Here is a 21,296-nt window from a genome sequence, read left to right on the forward strand (position 1 = left end):
TGGGTTAGGAATGACCCGGTGCTTGCACAGGGGACCTTTCCCTTTTTACTCGTCTAGTCCCTTTAACTGGAGATGCTGGGGGTTGAACTGGGGACCTTCTGCATGCCAAGCAGATGCTCTACCACTGAGCCACAGCTCCCAAGCCTTTCCCCTCTGCTCTTATCACAGCTGGTTTCAGCGTGCATGGTATCTTTGCATTCTTTTTACACATTCTTTAAAACATCCCTCCCTCTTTCTGACTAGAATAAAAGGACTCTGAGGTTTCAATTTCTACTTGTGCGTGACGAAGGGAAAGGTTATATCCTGTCTTTGAGTAGAGGAGAGTGAAAGACAGATGGATTCACATTCTAGCTGTATCTGAAGAAGTGAGCCGCGGCTCACGAAAGCTCCTACCCTGCCAGAAAATATTTTTGTTAGTCTTTAAGGTGCTACCGGACTCTTGCCCTTTTCTACCACTGCAGACAGACTAACACGGCTACCCACTGTGAATTATGCTAGGAAAAGTTGAGGGCAGCAGGAAAAGAGGATGAATTAACTCTATAATGGAAGAGATGAATTAACAAGAGATGAATTAACTCTATAATGGAAGCCACAGCCCTCAGTTGGCAAGATCTGAGCAAGGCTGTCAAAAATAGGACATTTTGGAGGACTTTGATTCATAGGGTCGCCATGAGTCGGAAGCGACTTGACAGCACACACACACACTAAACTAAACTCTTGGGTCTGCAGCTCCGCATAAAGGAACGCGTCGTTACTGCGCCTGCGCACGCTTGCCTCATGGGAGTTGTAGTCTTACAAACCCGTGACGTTCTCCCTGCGGGTGGCTTGGGAAGCCGGCTCTTCCTCGCGCGGTGGCCCCTGGGAGTTGTAGTGCATGCCTTTGCGCTCCTCTTCCCGGGTGTCCATTGCCGTTTCCGTTGCCCGGTCGCCAGCCATGGCCGGGGGCAGAGGCGGGAAGCCCCGCGAGGCCGCGAACCCCGCCGCGGGGGGAGGGGCTGAATCGGTGACCGAGCGGGTCTTGCGAGAAGCCCACTCGCTTTATGTACATCCGGGTCATGGTGAGAGGGGGCTGCAGAATTGGGGAGGGGTGTTCGGAGCTTGCATGTAGGGCTCCCAGGCCCCTCTTCGCCACCGGCGGGAGGTTTTGGGGGCGGGGCTTGAGGAGGGCGGGGTTTGGGGAGGGGAGGGGCTTCAATGCCATAGAGTCCAATGGCCCAAGCGGCCCTTTTCTCCAGGTCACTGGTCCCAGACCCCCAGGGGTCCGCGAGAACTAAATTAAGGTCCGCGAAACAAAGTTATAAACCCATAATAAATTAATATTTTCAATTAAAAGTTCTCTATTATAAAAATATATATTCAAATATTATTAAACTTAGTTAAACATTAGTTTAACTAACAGTTATGGCTAAAGTTTATTTTCAAATTCTCTGAATTTTTATTTTGAACCTTGGGGTCCCTGCGCCGAACAAAAAAGTCCTAGTGGTCCCTGGTCAAAAAAAGGTTGGGAACCACTGCTCCAGGTCATCTGATGTCTATCGGCTGGAGGTCAGTTGTAATAGCGGGAGATCTCCAGCTAATGCCTGGAGGTTGGCAGCCCTACATGCATGGGATGCTATAGGTAGCAACAGTCCTTTAACTTTAATTTACTAAATACTCAACTCTTTCTTTCTAGGGCTGGTGACCATTGGGTCGCGGCTGGGCCTGACCCTGCTCCCACCGCGCCGCAAAGTGACCGTCATGGTGATGGGGAACCACAGTGCTGGCAAGAGCAGCTTCATCAATTGGTGAGCAGGGACACACCAGAAGGGGAGGGCCGTAGCTCAGTGGTAGAGTACCTGCTTGGCATGCAGAAGGTCCCAGGTTCAGTCCCCGGTTAAAGGGACCAGGCAAGGAGGTGATGTGAAAGACCTCTGCCTGAGACCTTGGAGAGCCGCTGCCCGTCTGAGTAGACAGTACTGACTTTGATGGACCAAGGGTCTGATTCAGGAAATGGCTGCTAGTTTGTTTCTCAGCTTGGAGTTGGACAAAACTGTCCCTTTCCCTCCCCACCTGCAGGACAAGGTTTTCTCTCTTCTCCGAGTTTAACTTATGAAAGTGAGGGGTGAGGAGCTGTGGCTCAGTGGTACAGCATCTGCTTGGCATGCAGAAGGTCCCACGTTCAATACCTGGCATCTCCAGTTAAAGGGATGAGGCAAGTAGGTGATATGAAAGACCTCTGCCTGAGACCTTGGAGAGCCGCTGCCGGTCTGAGTAGACAATACTGACTTCGATGGACAAAGGGTCTGATTCAGTATAAGGCAGCTCCATGTGTTCAAGAAGGAGTTGGAGAGTGATAAAGGCAGCTTTAGGGTATCCTACCAAGGAGCTTTGGCTTGGGTGCAAGGCATTGTGGGAAAATCTTGAAGAGTTGGCAGGGATATAGTGTTGCCTACCTCCAGGTGGGCCCTGGTGATCTCCCGGAATTACAGCTTATCTCCAGACAACAGAGAAAGTGGAGAAAATGGCCACTTTGGAAGGTGGACTCTATGGTATACCCCCATTGAACTCCCTCCCTAAACCCTGCCCTCCTCAGGCTCCACCCCAAAAATCTCCAGGTATTTCCCAACCCAGAGCTGGAACCCTACATGAGTGCTAAGCATTGTGGGAAAATCCCAAGGAGTTGGTGTTGACGCAAGGTATTGCAGACTCAAAATTAGTTAACCATTAGATGTTAGAACATTCAGGGAGGTTGTTAACGCTACATATGAGGCTCTGGTATCTGCAGGGTGGTCTTTTAACTTTGGTGTGCTGTAATAAAAGGTATAGAATTTATCTATTTAATGGTATTTAGCTTGTAGAAAAGAAAAAAAATTAACGTTAAGTATATCCTAAGTTATTTGCGCATTATGCAAAGCATCCTGGGTAACCAGAAAAGTTGGCATTTATACTGATCTTTCAATACTCGGAGATGAGTTGGAAGCCTCAGGGCGTCTTGAGGTTTATTTATTTACAAAATCCATATCCTGCCTTTCTGTCCTACAAGGGCCGCCAAGGGGGCTAACAATTTAAAACATATATAAAATTACATTATAAAACCATTAACATCCATCCTCCTCCTAAACACACATCGGTAAAACAATTTAAAACAGAGTTAAAACACATACAAAATATTAAAAACATTGATTATGAAGGAGGGATTATTGAGGGAATGCCCAACAAAACAAAGGAGTCTTCACCCACTGGCAAAAGATGGCAACAGGGCACAGTCGAATCTCCCTGAAAAGAGTTCCAGAGCTTTGTTGCCATGACTGAGAAGGCCTTCTCCTGGGTTGTCATTTGACGGATGGGATCCAGCAGTAATAACTGCATTAGAAGGTAGATGCCAATAAGATGTTAGGAAATTCAGAGGCAGTTGTCTGCACAGACCGTCTCTTGCGACTGGCGGTGATATATGTTGCTTTGTCAGGTTTTGTAATCAACAAAAAACAAAGCAACTCAGGCAATTACAACAGTAACTAAACTTTCATAAAGAGACATTCTTTAAGCTCTTACAATGTTTCCACAAACATACCAACAAAATCCACAGGTGACATTCAAATACAAATATCTCCATATGCAGCCACTTAGGGCATGTTGCTTTGTTTTTTGTTTTTTGTTGATTTCATATACTAAGCAACTGAAGTTCCACTCCTTTTAGGTTGTCAGGTTTTGTGGCAGACAGTTGGTATCCTTGGGATGATTTTAATCAGTTCTGGTTGCATCTCCCACCCTCACCGTAGAACCAGACATATTTGTCTATTCCATCTTACTTTCCTGGCTATTTACTTGCAGGTATGTGGAGGAGCACATTCAACGAACCGGAGTAGCTATTGAGACCCAAGGTTTCACCTTCATCACCAGCGGAAGGAAACGAGAATCTCTCACAGTGAGAACTTCCTGTCTCATTTGCTCCCCTCCCAGAGAATCTGGCTGTCTGTGTTCCTAAATTCTCTGAACTAAGAATTTAAGCAATTCTTATTGCAGTAAAACAAAAGCCTGTCAAATACAGCACTTTGTCACTTATAAACAGGTGTCCAAGAAGTGTTCAGAAGCAAGCCAAGGTGGCCATAGCCATTCTTGTTCTTTATCCCTGGTGGAGGTATACTCTTTGAAAACAGTTCTCTATTTTTGGCTATAGTGAGTAAAGTAAAAGTCCCCTGTGCAACCACCAAGTCATTCCTGACCCATGGGGTGACGTCACATCCCGACGTTTACTAGGCAGACTTTGTTTTACGGGGTGGTTTGCCAGTGCCTTCCCCAGTCATCTTCCCCTTACCCGCAGCAAGCTGGGTACTCATTTTACCGACCTCGGAAGGATGGAAGGCTGAGTCCACCTTGAGCCGGCTACCTGAAACCGACTTCCGTCGGAATTGAACTCAGGTTGTGAGCAGAGCTTGGACTGCAGTACAGCTTATCACTCTGAGCCACAGCCATTGAAAGACCCTTCCTCCTCCATGGGTTTGCATAACTTTTTTTTTTAGACAGGTATGCTGAAGCATCCATCTTCTAAATCCCCCTCTTTTTCCTTGTACGTTGATGCAGGGTAATGCGACACTCCATCTGTATCCCCATTTCCAGGCCTTGCAGAGCTTCAAAGGTTAGTTCAACTGTTGCAAACAACTGGACAAGAATAAGGTACAGACAAGTCTGTTCAAACACTCAGATGAAGGGCTGTCACTTAGAGGAGGGCAGGGAGCTGTTCCTGTTGGCAGCAGAGGATAGAACTCACAATAATGGGTTTAAATTGAGGGCGGAAAGATACCGGCTGTATATTAGGGAAAAATTTTTACAGTAAGAGTTGTTCAACAGTGGGATCAGCTACCTAGGGAGATGGTGAGCTCCCCCTTACTGGCAGTCTTTAAGCAGAGGCTGGACAAGCACTTGTCAGGGATGCTCTAGGCTGATCCTGCATTGAGCAGGGGGTTGGACTAGATGGCCTGTATGGCCCCTTCCAACTCTGTGATTCTAGGAACTGGCTGGAAATGGTACCTTAAGGCTGTTATTTGGCATTGAAACTTGCAAGTTACGAAGAGGCATGGGTAATGAAATTCGGAGGGTGTCGTCTATTTCTAGGGGAGACTCCAAGCAGGCAGAGAGTTTAGTGTCTGTCTGTGCTGCAAGAATACTAATTCCCCCCCCCCCGCTTTCTATCTAGGAGTGCCGGAGTACCTGAGCACTGAGATCTGCACCTCCAAACAGAAACACTTCCCTCTGGTCACCTTCCTTGACACGCCAGGCTTGGTGGACGGTGACATGAAGTACCCTTTTGATGTGGAAGCAGCGCTTATCTGGTTTGGTGAGCAGGATGACGTAGATAAGTGGAGTCTCGTTGGTTCCTGCAGTGGATTCTGTTGATCTGGATAGCGGTAGTATAAGGATAATGTATTGCCATCCCACGTCACCCTAGTGGTTCAGAGTCCAAAAGGAGGTGGGCTTCTCATAAGGAAAGCTGGAGCAGGGTAAAAGTATAAAGAGGGGAAATAGTGGTTAAAATGGGGGGGGGGCTTGGAATCTCTGGGAAAATGTGAATTTAAAGCATGGGGTTTTAGGGTCTTTCATTGATAACAAGGGAAAGGCTGTGTAAGAGAAATTCTGGGTATTTTTTTCTGTAAAGTGAGTAAGGTAACAGGAATTTGTGGGCAAAATGCAGGACTTCGGTGGCAGGGGCATCGTATTTTAGCAAGATGCATCCTCCAAGGCATTCAGTTCCTCCTTTTCCTGCTCCCCCATCTTGCTTCAGGCCAGCTCTGTGACCTCATCCTGGTCTTCTTCGATCCCATGGGACAGGCCCTTTGCAAACGCACCCTCAACATTGTGGAGCAACTCAACGAGGGGCATGGAGACAAACTGCGTTTCTTCCTCAGCAAGGCGGATGAGGCGGGCGCTGAGGGGGACAGGCAGGTAATTCCAGGGAAAGCATCCCATGGGAGGGGAATTAGTTAGGACGGAGACGCAGAATCCGTTTCCGTGGGAAGGAAGCCACTAAGAGTAGGCTAAAGCGTCTAGGTGGATTTTTATTGACTCTGGTCCCTGCTTCTCTCCCTGACAGAGGGTGCTGATGCAGATTGTCCAGGAACTCTGCAAGCGCCCAGGCCTCAACAAGTGTGGGTTTGACATGCCCACAATCTACATCCCCAACTCCACTAAGGTGAGTGGTAAGCAGAGCAATTTTGAGATGGGTGGACTTCTCCAGAAAGGAAAACATGTTGGACAGTGACTCGTTAAGACCTGTGAGGAACTGTGGTTTAAAAGACAGAAAAAGTGGTTTAAAAGACAGATGTTGAACATCCGAGAGCGGTGACGGGAGTAATATGTCCTTCTCCTTCAGCCAAGCCGCTGTGTCAATCAGATTGAGGAGATCTCCCGAACCATCGAGAAGACGATCAGCCAGACGGTACAGCACACGCTCAATGCCCTGGAGCGGGATTGCCACCTCATTGACAAGGCCACGTGCAATCTGCTAGAAGAGGACAGGTCAGAGCCTTGTAGAAACTGGAAGAGTCAATGTCTGAAGGGCAACAGCAATATTCATAAGACCACGTGCTGGTTGTCTGCTAAAATGCAGGAGGCTAGTACTCGGGGAAGGTTGTGAAGAGAAACTGGCCAGGAGAGGGCACATCAGATCTTGAGTAGAAAGTCTGAAGCACAATTTTGTTATGAGGTAGGAAACAGCCTGACTGAGCCCCGTGGCGCAGAGTGGTAAGCTGCAGTACTGCAGTCCAAGCTCCGCTCATGACCTGAGTTCAATCCCAACTGAAGTCGGTTCCAGGTAGCCAGCTCAAGGTCGACTCGGCCTTCCATCCTTCTGAGGTCAGTAAAATGAGGACCCAGCTTGCTGGGGGTAAAGGGAAGATGACTGGGGAAGGCACTGACAAACCAGCCCGTAAACAAGGTCTGCCTAGTAAATGTCGGGATGTGACGTCACCCCATGGGTCAGGAATGACCCGGTGCTTGCACAGGGGACCTTTACCTTTTTAGGAAACAGCCTGAGCAGTGGACTGGCCCTACTGAACTGTGAGTTAAAGATAAGTCAGAAAAGGTTGTCCGTGGAGGTGGAATCCAGATGAATGCAGGAGATTGGGTGGGTATCTATTGGGTATCTGAGTGCAAGCCACCACCTTTCAGCTTGATTTACCTCACAATCATTCCGCTTGACTAAAAATAACTCCTGGGAAGAAAGGCGAGATACAGCTGTAATGGAAGTTGCTTTGTGGAACTCGTTTTAGGTTCTTAATATTGGATTCAGATTCAGATAGTTTATTTGCGGCCCTTGGCCAGATAAAACAACATGTGTGGACTAAAATGGACTTACCGACAAAGGTTTACAGTCCGAGTCTTAAGTCACTTAAAAAATTAAAAATAATAAAATAAATAACATCCGAGTTACATCTGCCATATGGACTAAATTTTGCTACCTGAGAGGTGACTGAGGGATTATCTCCTTGTAGGAGCTTTTCTAACTTTTCTCTTTCCCTGACGGGTCCCATTCTCAGTATGAGGGGCTCAATAAACTTAGAACGGGGTATAGTGTAATAGTTACAGTTCAGGAGAACATGTTCAGTGGTTTCTAAATCCCCGGATTTGCAGGGGCTTAGTCTCTCTGCCCTGGGTATCTTCTTGAATCTTAATATTGGCTTTTATGGCTCATTTTACAGCTGTTTGATCATTTTATTGTGTTTGTTTTTACTTTTGGGAGCCGCCTCGAGCAGCTCTCTGGAGAGGTGGCATGTGTCTCTTCTGTGAGAGAATAATCTATTAAACTGTGGTTGGAGGCAGAGGGAGTTCTGGGATGCTGGTCATTGGTCAGGCCTGTGAAAATTCGAAGTAACGTTGTGCCTCTGAGGCATTGTGTGATAGGGTGGTAGTAAAGAGGACTTTCTCCTAATTTGCAGGGGTTTGTACTTTACTCTTTCCCCTTCTTGTGCCCACAGCGAGGCTAGAAGCAATAACTTCCATTCCCGGTTTCGGGGAGTCCTACTGGGGCTAGCCGGCTGCCTGCTGCCCTTCTTTCTTCTTATCACTCTGCTTTTTGGCACAGCCGCAGCCCGCCAGGTGTGGTCTCTGATCTTGGGAAAGGAGCAGAGCCAGGCACTGGAACTATACGTGGTGAATATATTTTTTTACTTAACGTTCTTGCTCTTTTTAAAAAGATTGTGTTGTGTATTTCAATTGTGTAAACCTTTTCCTTGAAATAATTTTGCTATAGGGATTTACTAATAGCATCTATACAGCGTTTTCAGGATTCAGGGTACTTCGTGTATATCCTCCTTCCATGACCCTTACAACAACCCTGTTAGGTAGGCTAGTATTCTCATGCTGCAGATGGAGGGAGGGGCTGAGTGACGTGATTAAGACCACCTAGTGAGAAGAAAGTAGATTCCTTTGAAATGTGGTGGTGGAGGAGAGTGGACTGCCAAAAAAATACATCTGTGAGTTATAGATCAAATCAAGCCTGAACTGACCCGAGAAGCTAAAATGACTAAACTGAGACTATCGTATTTTGGTCACGTTATAAGAAGACAAGAGTCACTGGAAAAGACCACCATGCTAGGAAAAGTTGAGGGTGGCAGGAAAAGAGGAAGACCCAACAAGAGATGGATGGACTCAATAAAGGAAGCTACAGCCCTGAATTTGCAAGATCTGAGCAAGGTTGTCAAAGATAGGACATTTTGGAGGACATTGATTCATAGGGTCGCCATGAGTCGTAAACACAAACAGTGAATTTGTGGCAGAACTGAGCTTTGTACTGGTGACCTGCCCTCACAGCTTGTTCTCGTATTCGTATTTTGCATCTTTATACAATTCTCAGAGTTCACCTCTTCCCGATGCAGAATTTGGATTGCCAAGGCACAGTAGTTTTATCGTGTACAACCCCTAAAGAACATTACATTCACTCTTTAACAACTTACTGGTGGTCCCCGGCCCTAAGAGTGTGCAGCTGTCCTCGACAAGAGCCAGGGCCTTTTTGGCCCTGGCTCCGGCCTGGCGGAACACCCTTCCGAGCAACATCAGAGCCCTGTGGAACCTCAAGGAGTTCCGCAGGGCTTGTGAAACGGAGCTGTTCCATGAGGCCTACAACTGAGGATGGCCGCTATGTCATCTGTGCTCTCCTCCCTACTTTCCCCCCCATGCTACTTCATTAGGCTTATGATGTATGGGGCGGGGGGGGGACTGCCTGGTTGCACTTAGTTTCAGCGGTAGCTGTCTGTTAGCACCGCCTGTTGATTTAAATGCACTATTTGTGAATGTTTTAAAGACGATGGGTTTTAGTGTTTTAATGAATTTTTGTTGGGCCTGTTGGCTGGTTTTAATGTTGTTACCCGCCTTGGCTTTGGCTGGGGAGGGCGGGATAGAAATTGAAAATAATAATAAATAATCAAAGTGTAGCGTTCAGAAACTTCTGGCTTATCAGCACCCCTGTACCACAGAGGAGGTAGCAAAGTTTCTTTTAGCTGCTCTGCGGATTCAAGGAACCAAGTGTAAATCCATTTGAGAGTTGTCATGATTTGTTTATTTATTTTAATTTTATTAACATATATAAATACAATTACAATTCACAAACATGTAAACAAACAATATAAGACTGTCAGGCAGACAAGACAAAAACAATTTAAAAAACAGAAAACTGTCTTTGCCGCACTTATGGTTGGTGGCTTAGTATTCTTGTAAACAAATAGATAAATATACAAGTATAAGAGGAGTACAATTACGAATTAGATGGTTAATACAATTAGGAGTGAGAGAAAAAAATAAATAATAATATTTTTTTTAAAAGGTAGAGGAAGGGTTGTTATAACTTTAATTCATTTCTCATAATCTTTGAAATGGTTTGGATATATGTTGAATTTCTTTCTGGTTTGTATATGAGATGAAGTCATGCCATGTTTCATGAAAATTCAATATGTTCAATATGATTGATTTATTTTATTTACACATTACCTGTATTATTTTATCTGAATACAACTATATTTAACGATTGTAATTGTAATTCATATGCCATTAAAGGTTGATATAGGTAGCTCAGAAACCCTGTTCACAGTTAACACTACAAATGCCAATGCTTTTCAAAACCCACGTCTTGTTTTTCAGCGGCCGGTTGCCTCCGCCTGGAGCCTCATCCCTGAAGACTACACCTTAACCGTATTCTTCGGCCTTCTCTGTCTTTCGATTGTCCTCCTTCTGTCAGCCAGCTACGCTTTCCAGTAAGAAGCTTTCTGTGATGTAGAGCTAAGGGCAGCCCGGGTGAAATGCTTCGTGTGTGTGTGTGTGGGGGTGTCCTTCTTCCTTGATTTTAGCCCTGTTTTCTTGCCCTACATAGGACAAAGCCCACTCTCTCCAAAAAACAGAAGCGGCAGCTGGAGGACCGGCGGGATTACGTATTGGACGTGGTGCTGGAGAAAAAGGTTGACCGCTGTGGGGGATTAGGCGAAGTGGCCAAGGGGGTTATGCCCTGGGGCTTGATTCTGTGCCAAAAGGGGTGGCAAAGGGGGGTGTTTGGGCCCCATGTGGGATTTTGGGGAATAGCATTTTGGGGAGGGGCCGTAGCTCAGTAGTAGAGCATCTGCTTGGCATGCAGAAGGTCCCAGGTTCAATCCCCGACATCTCCAGTTAAAGGGAGTAGGCAAATGGGTGATGTAAAAGATCTCTCTGCCTGAGACCCTGGAGAGCCGCTGCCGGTCTGAGTAGGCAATACTGACTTTGATGGACCAAGGGTCTGGTTCAGTCTAAGGCAGCTTCATGTGTCCATGTGTTTATCATGTATATTATCCATGAGGGATTGTGAGCAACAAGGGGGTTGACCAGTGCGTGGGGTTACAATGATTCCGTTTTCTTGCAGAGACAGCTCTATGAGGAATACCTACGGCAAAGCATCGGCGAGCAGGATCTGAGCTGAAAATTACTTCCCCGCATAACCCCGTGAGACTGCCAACTCTATACCTACATGCTGCGCTGCTGTTCATCCTTAGGCCAGAGAGTGATCACTGGCTCTGAGTGGACAGTAACATAAGACATTGAACCTCCGCAGGGGGGCAATTCTTCCTCCTCCCCCAGCTGTGACGGTTTCTGATCCAGGTGGCAACTTTTGCCACTCCTCATATTTTTGAACAGCAAACATCCCACGCCAGTGTTTCAGTGGTCCGATTCAGCCTAGCTGGGATGCCAGGCATCCGCGAAGACGGCGGTACACCTGTCTGTTGCACTCCTCAGTTCTTTTCTCTGATATCAGCCCTGTCCTACTGCGCCGTGTAACCCAATTCGACCGCACGCCCCTCCATCCTTCAGGAGATAAAGCCGTGCGCTGAAGTCTTTGACAGGCCAGTGATTCTCTTTATTGGCTACTGCCATGAGCACCTGGGGGCATCTTCATCCAATAAGATGGCAGCATCTATCCCCCCCCCTGATCCTGATTGGTACTCCCCATCTTTGGCGGTGTGCCTCCTACCTCTGTATATTTTGTGACTGCCGATTTCATGTACTGACCACCCCTGACTGGCCAGGGATGAGCACTGTAAACTCTGATGCCTTTTCTCTCCATTAACTGTGAAGTGTTACCAGTAAGTCTTCTTCTGTTACTTGGGTGTACTACCCCATGCCTGTGAACTTCTCTGGACGTGCTGCAGGAAGTGCGTTTCCTTTGTCTCTCACACTAACTTGTGCCTTCGACTGATTACCAGTTCTTGGGTAGAAGGGTGGGGACACACACACACATTTTTTTTATGGTTACCTATTGTCCCCTCCCCTGTTCTACCTTCAGACCTACCTGGGCTTTTATTTAGCACTGAAATCTCCCTCAACCTATGGCTTAATATAAGCTGTCATTTACCCAGCATCCTTTGCAGTGTACTGGACTTATCCTTCCAACCCCCTGTAGGGGCAGGAGATAGCTTAGACTGGCGAGAGGGATTCTTTTGGCTGTTAATTAATTTGGTTCTTCTTCCCTGCATTTGTTAATTGTGGGATACCACCATTGTATTTTAACTTATCAGTACCCTAGCATGGGGAATAGTCCTATCAGGAAATGACATCATTCCAACTATTTGAATTGGTCCCTGTAATGGGGTAAGCGACATAAATAGCAGTTAGCAATCCAAATCTCCAGGAATAGAAATGTTCATTGTGGAATCAGTCTGTCTTTCCAGTTCTTTGCCTTAAGAAAACATTTGGTACTACCTACGATGAAGGGATGAAGTTTGCTTAATCTGATGTTCTCAGTAGCTCTCCCGAGGCCTCCCAAGTTGTCTTATTAGGGCTCTAGTTCCTCAGTTGTGAAACTCTGCTTTCCAAGAACCAGGGGTGCAAGTCAAATTTTTTTGTATTTGAAACATTTTTTTTCTCCCATCACATGCTAACGGAACAGCCAGTATTGGGAACAGCAGAAAATACATATGCCGACGACTGGGTCTGACTTCAGATCACGCTGTTCTGGGAAACAAGACGAAGTTGATGGATGTGCTATTGATGATTGGCTAACTTCACTTTTGCTCTCCCTCCTCCCTTTTTAAGTCATCTCTTCAGGGTTAGCATGAACTACAGCTATAGTAGAAATTTGGGGGGAGGGTGCAGCCTGAATCCATACTGTTAGCACGAACTGCAGGGTTAGCACGAACTGCAGCTATAGTAGAGATTGGGAGGGGGGTGCAGTCTGAATCCATACTGTGGTAGAAGTTATCTTAAAGGTGGTTTGTGTAGTTTCCTTTCTCTGTTACCACATGTGTGATGCAGAGTCCCTCTTCCGGGGGCCCCGCCAGACAGCCATCTTCTTTGCAATAAGTATAGCTGGGAATGTAGGGGAGAGGGAGGATGCATTTGTAGCATTTAATAAAGCTCAATTTAAGAACCTGCCTCCCCTCTCTTTTCTGTCTAGAAGTGGCTTTCCAGTCCCTTGGTGCTTTTGGGGGCTGCTTTTTCCCTGGGGCTCACAGCCCAGTTCCACACAAATGAAGGTCGCTAGGAAACAATTGAACATTTTTATTTAGCGCAGAAAAAGATATTGGCCTTTGCAGTGTTGGAAAATACCGCCTTTCAGGCTGCCCGGTAATATGCATTCCCTCTAGATCAGAGGAACTGTTATGGCTAGAGGGCCACATCTGGGTCTCCGCCTACTTCTGAAAGCTTCCTATTGGGTGCTTTAAGCATTTCATGTCTGCTTTCTTGGCCTGAGCAGGTCTCTATTCACATCTTCACTCCACACATGATAGCTCTATTCCATATCTTCTCTCCCTCCCTCCTCCCCTTCCCACCCAAGGAGAACAACAAAGGCATTCCCAAGGCTAGTAAGAGCCACTGCTTTAACTAGCTGAAGAGTTCCTCCATGAAAACTGGCTGGCTTTTTATTCCCAGCCTAATAAAGCATCGTTCTGTTGGCCTTTTGAGGCCCCGAGTGGCCATCTCGGCAGTTTCTCCTCATGTTTGGAGCGAGCTGCAGCCATCTTGATACCCTCATTCTATGAGAGCAGTAGACTCTGCCTCCTTAACACAAGTAACTGCCGTGTCGCCTAGCGTCCATCCGTTCGTCCATCTCCGTATCCACGTAGACATTGCCATTGTGTCCAGAACCTGCGTAGTGTGTCAAGACTCAGAGCTAGGGAGGAAGAAAACAGTATGAGCCATATGCGGTTTTTCCTGTTGCTGGGGAGGGGTGGGGGAGGAATACCTCAGTTATCTGGTTTGTATTGAGATTAAGGTGCTTTGGCTCAGTGGCAGAGCATCTGCTTGGCGGGCAGAAGGTCCCAGGTTCAATCCCCGGCATCTCCAGTTAAAGGGGGACCAGGCAAGTAGGTGATGGGAAAGACCTCAGCCTGAGACCCTGGAGAGCTGTTGCCAGTCTGAGTAGATGATACTAATTTTGATGGACCAAGGGTCTGATTCAGTATAAGGCAGCTTCATGTGTTCCTATTGGGGAGGGGCTGTGCCTCAGTGGTAGAGCATCTGCTTGGCATGCAGAAGGTCCCAGGTTCAATCCCTGGCATCTCCAGTTAAAGGACTAGGCAAGGAGGTGATGTGAAAGACCCCTGCCTGAGACCCTGGAGAGCCGCTGCCAGTCTGAGTAGACAATGCTGACTTTGATGGACCAAGGGTCTGATTCAGTAGAAGGCAGCTTCGCGTGTTCATGTGTTCAAAATTGGTACACGTGGCAGATTTATATATATTCTCACACTGTCTCTTGCATGAGGGAAGCCCCTTTTGAGGGGTGAATGGTGGACATTTCCCCTACCTGTTCGTACAATGGAGCCATTTTGGATTGTGCCCTGCCACCCAACAAAAGAGGCAGCCATATTGGTCAGTCAAACACAGGTCCCCTCACCTGCAGTTTTCATTCCTTGGATGGGGTCCCTTTTCGTTTCTGTTCTGTGCGCTGCAGCTTCAAGACGATCTTACGTTCGTGGCCACCAGGATTTGGACGGTTTGTGTTATCTTCAGCCTCTCGCTTGGAACGGCCCTTGCGGGAAGAGCCGCCTGGCGCTACAAGACCAAGGACAGTTAAAGGTGTAGTTTGAAGCACAGGCTTACGATCACTTCCATGAAGATTAGTTGCTCAAAATCCAATCCAGCAAACTGGGTGCGGTGCATGGCGCAGCCCGTGATCTTAGCATTTTACTCTTCATTTGGAAAAAAAAACCTTTGCGTAATACCTTTTTATTCTGACCAGCCAAAAATATCACAAAACAATGTGACCATCTGTATTCTGCAGAACTCTATTAGACAAGAAGTTCAGTACAAAAAAAGGGGGGGAGAACAGAAAGGTCTTGAAAGGGCATACAGTTTGGACAATTGAAACGGGATATACAAACTGTTCCTCCATCATGCCTTGAAGTATCTCCCTTTTTCTTTGTATAGATCATGCAGCCTGATGAAGAGTTCTGAGGTACTTAAAAACCTGCTTATTGGTATAGGGCTCCTGATTTTATTTTAAAAAACACAGCACATTATTATTACGTTTGGAAATTTTCTGTGGACCAGCCTTCAGTTTCCTTAGAATCATAGCATTGGAAGGGGCCATACAGGCCATCTAGTCCAACCCCCTGCTCCATGCAGGATCAGCCTAAAGCATCCCTGACAAGTGTCCGTCCAGCTGCTGCTTGAAGACTGCCAGTGAAGGGGAGCTCCCCACCTCCCCAGGCAGCCAATTCCACCGCTGAACTACTCTCATTGTAAAAATTTTTCCAAATGTCCAGTCGGTTCCTTTCCGCCCATAATTTAAACCCATTATTGTGAGTCCTTTCCTCTGCTCCCAACAGGAACAGCTCCCTAAGTGACAGCCTTTCAAATACTTCAAGAGAGCAATAGCGTCCCCCTTCTATCTCCTGGTCTCCAGACTGAACCTACCCAACTCCCTCAGCCTTTCCTCGCAAGGCTCGGTCTCCAGGCCCCAGATCATCCTCATCGCTCTTCTCTGCACCTGCTCCATTCTGTCCCCATCCTTTTTTAAGCGAGGCCTCCAGATCTGCACACGCTACTCCAGGAGCGGCCAGACCAATGCGGGAGTACAGCGTGGCTATGACATCTTTTCTCTTTTTGCCTTTCTCTTGGTAGCCCCCCTCCAACTCCTTTGCTTTGTTCTACCAGTTAAGACTTTTTTGACACTTGTGAGTGAAAAGCCATAAACCCGGGATCTAGCAGTGGGCTATCTTTAGTTGTTTACAACTTCCAGGCTCTCCAAAAGCCCAACATCACGTTCCATAATGACAGGGACTGGCTGGCACATACAGTTTTCCTGCATGTGAGCTGTTTTGCTCTTCGTTGACCACAGGAGTGCCTCAAACTGCAGTCACGAGGAACAAATGGTGGCTGAAATTCAAAAGCCCATTTGCTGCATTTCTCTGCTGAGCAGAGAAATGCAGAAGGGCCGGGCTGCTCCTTAACCCTCCCCCCCCCATAGCCATTTATATCCTGGTTTTCCAGCACCTAGTCTAGGCATCTTACAGCCCACTTTGAGGGGGGAATAAGATACGGCATGTGTGATAACAACTGGTTTCCACCATGCCAACAGTATCTTTTCCGGCCGTCGCTGTCACGGAAAGTATTGCAGCACCATATCTGAACCATATGGTTCACATTCTCCTCAGTACATGTGGCATGCTGAAGGTTGTACGGATGCAGGAAAAGCGTACAATGGGAACAGCCGGAAGATGCATCTGCTAGATCGCTTAATGCAGATGTCATTTGTGTTTATATTATTTATAGTCTGCCTTTTTCACTGGGTCTCAAGGCAGATTGCCTAGTGCCAAGTCAAATACAGTCAACAGCGTGGGGCATCTGAAAAAACTGGGCAATCGAGTTTGGATGGCAGGAATCAGATAAGCATTACGCGGCTGTTTGGTTTTGACTGCAGATCCGTTACCTCTGGCCGCCCCTTTAGTCTTCCCGTTGCAGAAATGGGGAAGGTGGCTGGGGGGGGGGGGATCCCCCAGCCTCTTACTGCACACACATGGTATCTGAAGAAGTGAGCTGTGACTCACGAAAGCTCATACCCTATCAGAAATTTTGTTAGTCTTTCAGGCACCATTGGGTTCTTGCTCTTTTCTACTGCACATGGATGAGGTGTGGATTCTATTCTAGGATCTTGAAACGTTTCAACGAAATTTTATTCTGGCATAAACTTTCATCGACTAGAGGCCGCTTCAAATGCAACCAGGATTGGTGACTGCCAGTCCAGAACCAGACGGTGGTGGTGACTCTGAATTAGTGTGGGGTGGTTGTTGTTATTGTTGTTTTTTTAATCTAGAATCGGACGTGGCTTGTTATAGTAGGTAGTCCAGTATGAAATGCCCACTTAAAATGAAGCCACCAATGTTTTATTAACACCCTTTTACCCCTACCAGAGTACTTTTAAATCCCTGGCCAGATGCCCCAGACATAGGAATACATCTCCCCCCACCCTGCCATCATCCAGCTGTGCTAATATACTTACTGCTGTATCTGTCCGTTAAGCTGTAAAAATCATACTGGTCAAAATATTCCACCTCGAAAGGGGTCGGGCGTAGCTTCTCCGCTTGGACGAAGGAGGTCGACATGGTGGGAGGTGATTCTTTAAGTGCAAAGGCCAGGAGAAGGGGAAAAAAACCCAGGCACAGACAGCGCTCTTCTGCAATGCAAGTTTGTTTGTGTCTTGCTCGAGGGATTGAGAGCTGATTTATATATCCTCCGCCTCCCCGTCCCCCATAACAACACCCGCAATTGCATCATGTGCCTTCCACCCGTTAAAGCCACAGGCAGCCAGAACATGATACAACCGATCAAAACACAAGCTTGCCTGACTCACCGGAGTCCCACCCACACCAGCACCCTGTTGCATGGCCAGCACAGCCTGTGGTTGTCAAAGCTATGCCTTGAACTTAGCTCAAGGGGTGTATGGAAAATTAGATCCCACCAGAGAATCCTGAGCCTTAGGCCTCGTCCAGCTAGCAAAAGGGATTCACCCTGTGGCAGGGAAGTGGGTGGTGGGTGGGGGTAAGTGTGTTTGTGTGAATCCTGCCTGTGGCTGTGCTTGATAGAAAACTGCAACAGCCAGTTCTATAATCTTGTTCCCTGGAACAAACGTCAGGTTTTTCCTCTCGCTTTTGGGACATGCAGGCAAAGTTAGAATCATAGAGTTGGAAGGGACCTCCAGGGTCATTTAGTCCAGCCCCCTGCACAATGCAGGAAATTCACAACTACCTCCCCCCCCCCACACCCCCAGTGACTCCATGCTCAGAAGATGGCCAAGATGCCCTCCCTCTCATGATCTGCCTAAGGTCACAGAATCAGCATTGCTGACAGATGGCCATCTAACCTCTTCTTAAAAACCTCCAGTGAAGGAGAGCTGACCACCTCCCAAGGAAGCCTGTTCCACTGAGGAACCGCTCTGTTAGAATGGCCTAATGGCTAAATTATCTTGGTAATTATCCGTGGCTGATGAGGACCATTTATGCATGGTTGTTTCCTCACGGTCACCCCCGCCGACCGACTTTGGGGCTTGGCCTTGATTATGCTTGCATTTTCCAGCTGTCAGAGGTCGCCTCACTCTCCCCGTGCATTTTGCCCGTGTTTTCTGGATGCTAGCTAAACACAAATCCAGAAAACGCAGGCAAAATGCCTAGAAACGCGCGGCCTCTGACAGTCGGAAAATGCAAGCATAATCAAAGCAAAGCACTGAAGTAGTCAGCAGGGTGAGTGCGAGGAAACAGCTGTGCATAAATGGACGAGGACTAATTCCAGAGGAGTAGCCGTGTCCGTCCGGTGTAGCAAAATTAAACCTCATTCCCTAATATCACCCAAGCTGTGCCAACCAACCGATGTGCAACTGACCTAGGCATTCTGCTTTGTGGAGACACACATTGAATGGTAACTATTCCAGATTATTTTATTTGGAGTAAGGGGTCTTCGCGATGGTGAGGAAATTTGCTCTTCTGTCTTTCCAATGATACTGAAGGAATTCTTGCCTTCAGTGAGTCCCCAAACCCTGTTCTTCCACGTGGCACATTTCTGAGTGATCTTTCACGGCCCCCCTTGACGGGGCCCTCACGGATGTTGGCCAAGTCAGTGTGGTTTGGACTGCTCCAAAGGCACGCAAACAAACCAGATCACGAGAGAGACAGAGTCAATGTTATTGCTATTTTACAAGGTGACTTATCTTGTATGGTTTTGTTCCTGACACACCCTTTTCCCGCCCAGTCCCAGGAAAGCCTACCAGTCCACCATATCCAAGTCACTGCTCTGTATGAGTAATTTGATCGTATCAGAAACCAGGTTTGTTTTAAGAGATTAACGGGGGAAAGTGAAGATATTCAATGTTCCTGGTCAAACAGGATTTTGGGATCAGGTGTTCCCAGCAACTATTTTTTTCTCAGGCATATTCTCTTCAACATACCCAGTAAGAATCAACACCAGGTGTTGTTTGGGCTTGAAAAGGGATTTGTGGAAAGCAAGTGCCTAAATCTATGGTATGTTTAGCCTGAAGAAAATGGGGGTGTGTGTGATTATGCTCTTAAGATACTTGAAGGGGGGGTCTCACGACGTATAAAGCTCCTTCCAACTCCTTCCAAGATTCTATACTGGCCATGCAGACATTTTAATTCCTATTATATTGCATTCGCACATCATTAGGTACTATGTTATTGCTGTGTTATAGCTAGGGTTGCTTTGCTCTAGTTTGGGAAATTCCTGGAGATTTGGGGGTGGAGCATGGGGAAGGCAGAATTTGGGGAGGGGATATGACTCCACATATCGCTCAGCGGCGATATGACTCCACAGAGGCTGCCCCCCCCAAAAGCTGCCATGCTCTCCAGGGGAACTGATCTTTGTTGCCTGGAGACCTCCAACTACCACTTAATCCCCAACATATGGTGCCCATGGGCTTGACATTACCTGCCAGCACATTTGCTAGTGTCCACAAACTTCTTCCATAGGGTTGCCAGGTCCCTCTTCGCCACCGGCAGGAGGTTTTTGGGGCAGAGCCTGAGGAGGGCGGAGTTTGGGGAGGGGAGGGACTTCAATGCCACAGAGTCCAATTGCCAAAGGGTCCGTTTTCTCCAGGTGAACTGATCTCTATCGACTGGAGATCAGTTGTAATAGCAGGAGATCTCCAGCGAGTACCTGGAGGTTAAAGAAAATAAACACCAATACTATAAGTCTAAGCTGTATCAAAAAATAGTTTAAGGCTCTCAATGCTTATCAAAATACTATATTACACAATGTGCTAATACAAAACAACAATATACTGTGCCAATGCATGGACAAAATATACTATCGGCTGGAGATCAGTTGTAATAGCAGGAGATCTCCTGCCACCCCCTGGAGGATGGCAACCCTATGCTCACTGCCTGCTTCCAAAATTTCAAACATGCCCACAGAGGTTCAACAAGGTTGGGGATTCTTGCTGTAGTGTAACAATAGTGGATGCAGCCATATGCAACCACTTATTTTCAACTAAGGTTGGTTCCCAATGTAGGTTACAATTGTTGAAGTCCAGCACAAAGATATACCACAGGATGTTGGGAGCAGAAGGTGCTGTGAGTGGGCTCCAGATGGCTGCCTGTTGGTAAAGATGGCACCCGATGGATGCGGCTAGTCCTTTGACAATTAGAGTTCAAAAATCAAAACCACCTTATCAGCTCTGCAGACCTTTCCAAAGAGTTTTACAGCAATCGTTTAGTACAAATAACCGAAGAATTGAGCAAGCTAAAAACATTGCAAAACTCACTAGTATGTAGCAAGAAATTATGCTGACTTTCCTGTTTCTCAGAGTGGCAGGAAGTTCCAGTTGCATCTTGGCACTTATTTTTCAAAAACAAGGGGAAAAAATCCTGATTTCAAAGTGCCAAGATGCAACTTAGTCTTACTGGACATTGTTTAAGATTCTTGCGAGCGTAACCTTTAGAAGTCTTCCTTGACTCAATTGAAGAGTTACTTATATTGTGTATATAATTAATGTTTAGTTTGTATTTAAGTTTCTGTTTGCACTTCACTGTTGTCTTCACTATATTGTAATACACAGTTTGATACTTTTGCATATAGAGCTGCGTGCTGGTTCTTCTTTAGCTATAGTCCCTGGAGGTTGGCAACCCTACTGCCAGCCCTTTTGCCCACTCTGCCTAGATGCAATCTCCATTTGTTGTCTTTCTTCGAAGCCTCCCTTCCTAAATCAATCGAAGTCAGGAAACCCGCAGATTCTCATCCTGGACTCACCCTGAATTATTTCTTTTATATTCTTTTGTGCAGGCCCCTATAAATGTTGCTGTTCTGCCAACCAACATTGTGCTGTCTCGCTCCTCTGTTGGCACAGAGGATGCCCACTCCACTCTTTTGGAACTAGCAAACTTTCTTATTATTTCCTTGGGACCTTTGGAAGTCTGTCCAAATTCCCCTGAATCCCTGGATCGTCTAAACAGACAACATAGTTTACCCAGCTTAGCAGATTTATCATAGGGAAGCCTTCTCTGTTCACTCCTGTTTCTCTTAAAAACTCTCCTTTCCCCATCTTTAAATCCTTCTGTCTGTCATGTCTTGTAGCTATTCCCTGATGCAGAATTCCCCCTCAGCCAGAAGTTTGGCTCTCTTTTATTTTCTCTTTCTCTCCTCACATGTACCTCTTCATGTGCACATCCCTCTGAACACCACGATTACGCTGTTCTTAAGTCTACATTTTATTTTATTTTATTTTATTTTATTTTATTTACATCATTTATACCCCGCCATTCTCCCCAGTGGGACTTTTCAGCTTTTCTTGAGCATCCAGCCTGAGGAATAGTTCTGCGTAACTCAAAGGTTTGCACCCATGAAAAACATAGCTAGGTGCT

At 46.6% G+C, this 21,296-nt stretch overlaps 2 protein-coding genes across 2 annotated transcripts; one reads left to right on the plus strand and one right to left on the minus strand.

Annotated features, from left to right (window-relative positions):
• The first annotated feature begins 920 nt into the window (after positions 1–920).
• Positions 921–10,912, plus strand: LOC130490455 (uncharacterized). The gene is made up of 12 exons (XM_056864283.1): positions 921–1,058; positions 1,673–1,784; positions 3,811–3,904; positions 4,561–4,615; positions 5,174–5,314; positions 5,759–5,919; positions 6,068–6,166; positions 6,347–6,492; positions 7,950–8,124; positions 10,108–10,220; positions 10,337–10,421; positions 10,856–10,912. The coding sequence occupies exons 1-12, from the start codon at positions 935–937 to the stop codon at positions 10,910–10,912; spliced, it is 1,362 nt and encodes a 453-aa protein (XP_056720261.1). The 5' UTR covers positions 921–934.
• A 2,569-nt stretch (positions 10,913–13,481) lies between these two features.
• Positions 13,482–17,058, minus strand: NUPR1 (nuclear protein 1, transcriptional regulator). The gene is made up of 3 exons (XM_056863882.1): positions 16,931–17,058; positions 14,324–14,481; positions 13,482–13,600 (listed from the first exon to the last, which is right to left on the minus strand). The coding sequence occupies exons 1-2, from the start codon at positions 17,031–17,033 to the stop codon at positions 14,333–14,335; spliced, it is 252 nt and encodes an 83-aa protein (XP_056719860.1). The 5' UTR covers positions 17,034–17,058; the 3' UTR covers positions 13,482–13,600; positions 14,324–14,332.
• Between the last annotated feature and the right edge of the window lie 4,238 nt (positions 17,059–21,296).

Source organism: Euleptes europaea, chromosome 18, assembly GCF_029931775.1.
Source record: "Euleptes europaea isolate rEulEur1 chromosome 18, rEulEur1.hap1, whole genome shotgun sequence".
NCBI lineage: Eukaryota > Metazoa > Chordata > Lepidosauria > Squamata > Sphaerodactylidae > Euleptes > Euleptes europaea.

Excerpts from the sequence above, each read along its gene's own strand:
- LOC130490455 (XM_056864283.1), top strand. The coding sequence starts at position 935 with ATGGCCGGGGGCAGAGGCGGGAAGCCCCGCGAGGCCGCGAACCCCGCC. Across the intron at positions 5,315-5,758 it reads AGCAGCGCTTATCTGGTTTG|GCCAGCTCTGTGACCTCATC; the intron begins GTGAGCAGGATG and ends ATCTTGCTTCAG. Across the intron at positions 6,167-6,346 it reads ACATCCCCAACTCCACTAAG|CCAAGCCGCTGTGTCAATCA; the intron begins GTGAGTGGTAAG and ends CTTCTCCTTCAG.
- NUPR1 (XM_056863882.1), bottom strand. The coding sequence starts at position 17,033 with ATGTCGACCTCCTTCGTCCAAGCGGAGAAGCTACGCCCGACCCCTTTC. Across the intron at positions 14,482-16,930 it reads CTTAACGGACAGATACAGCA|CGCCAGGCGGCTCTTCCCGC; the intron begins GTAAGTATATTA and ends TTGGTCTTGTAG.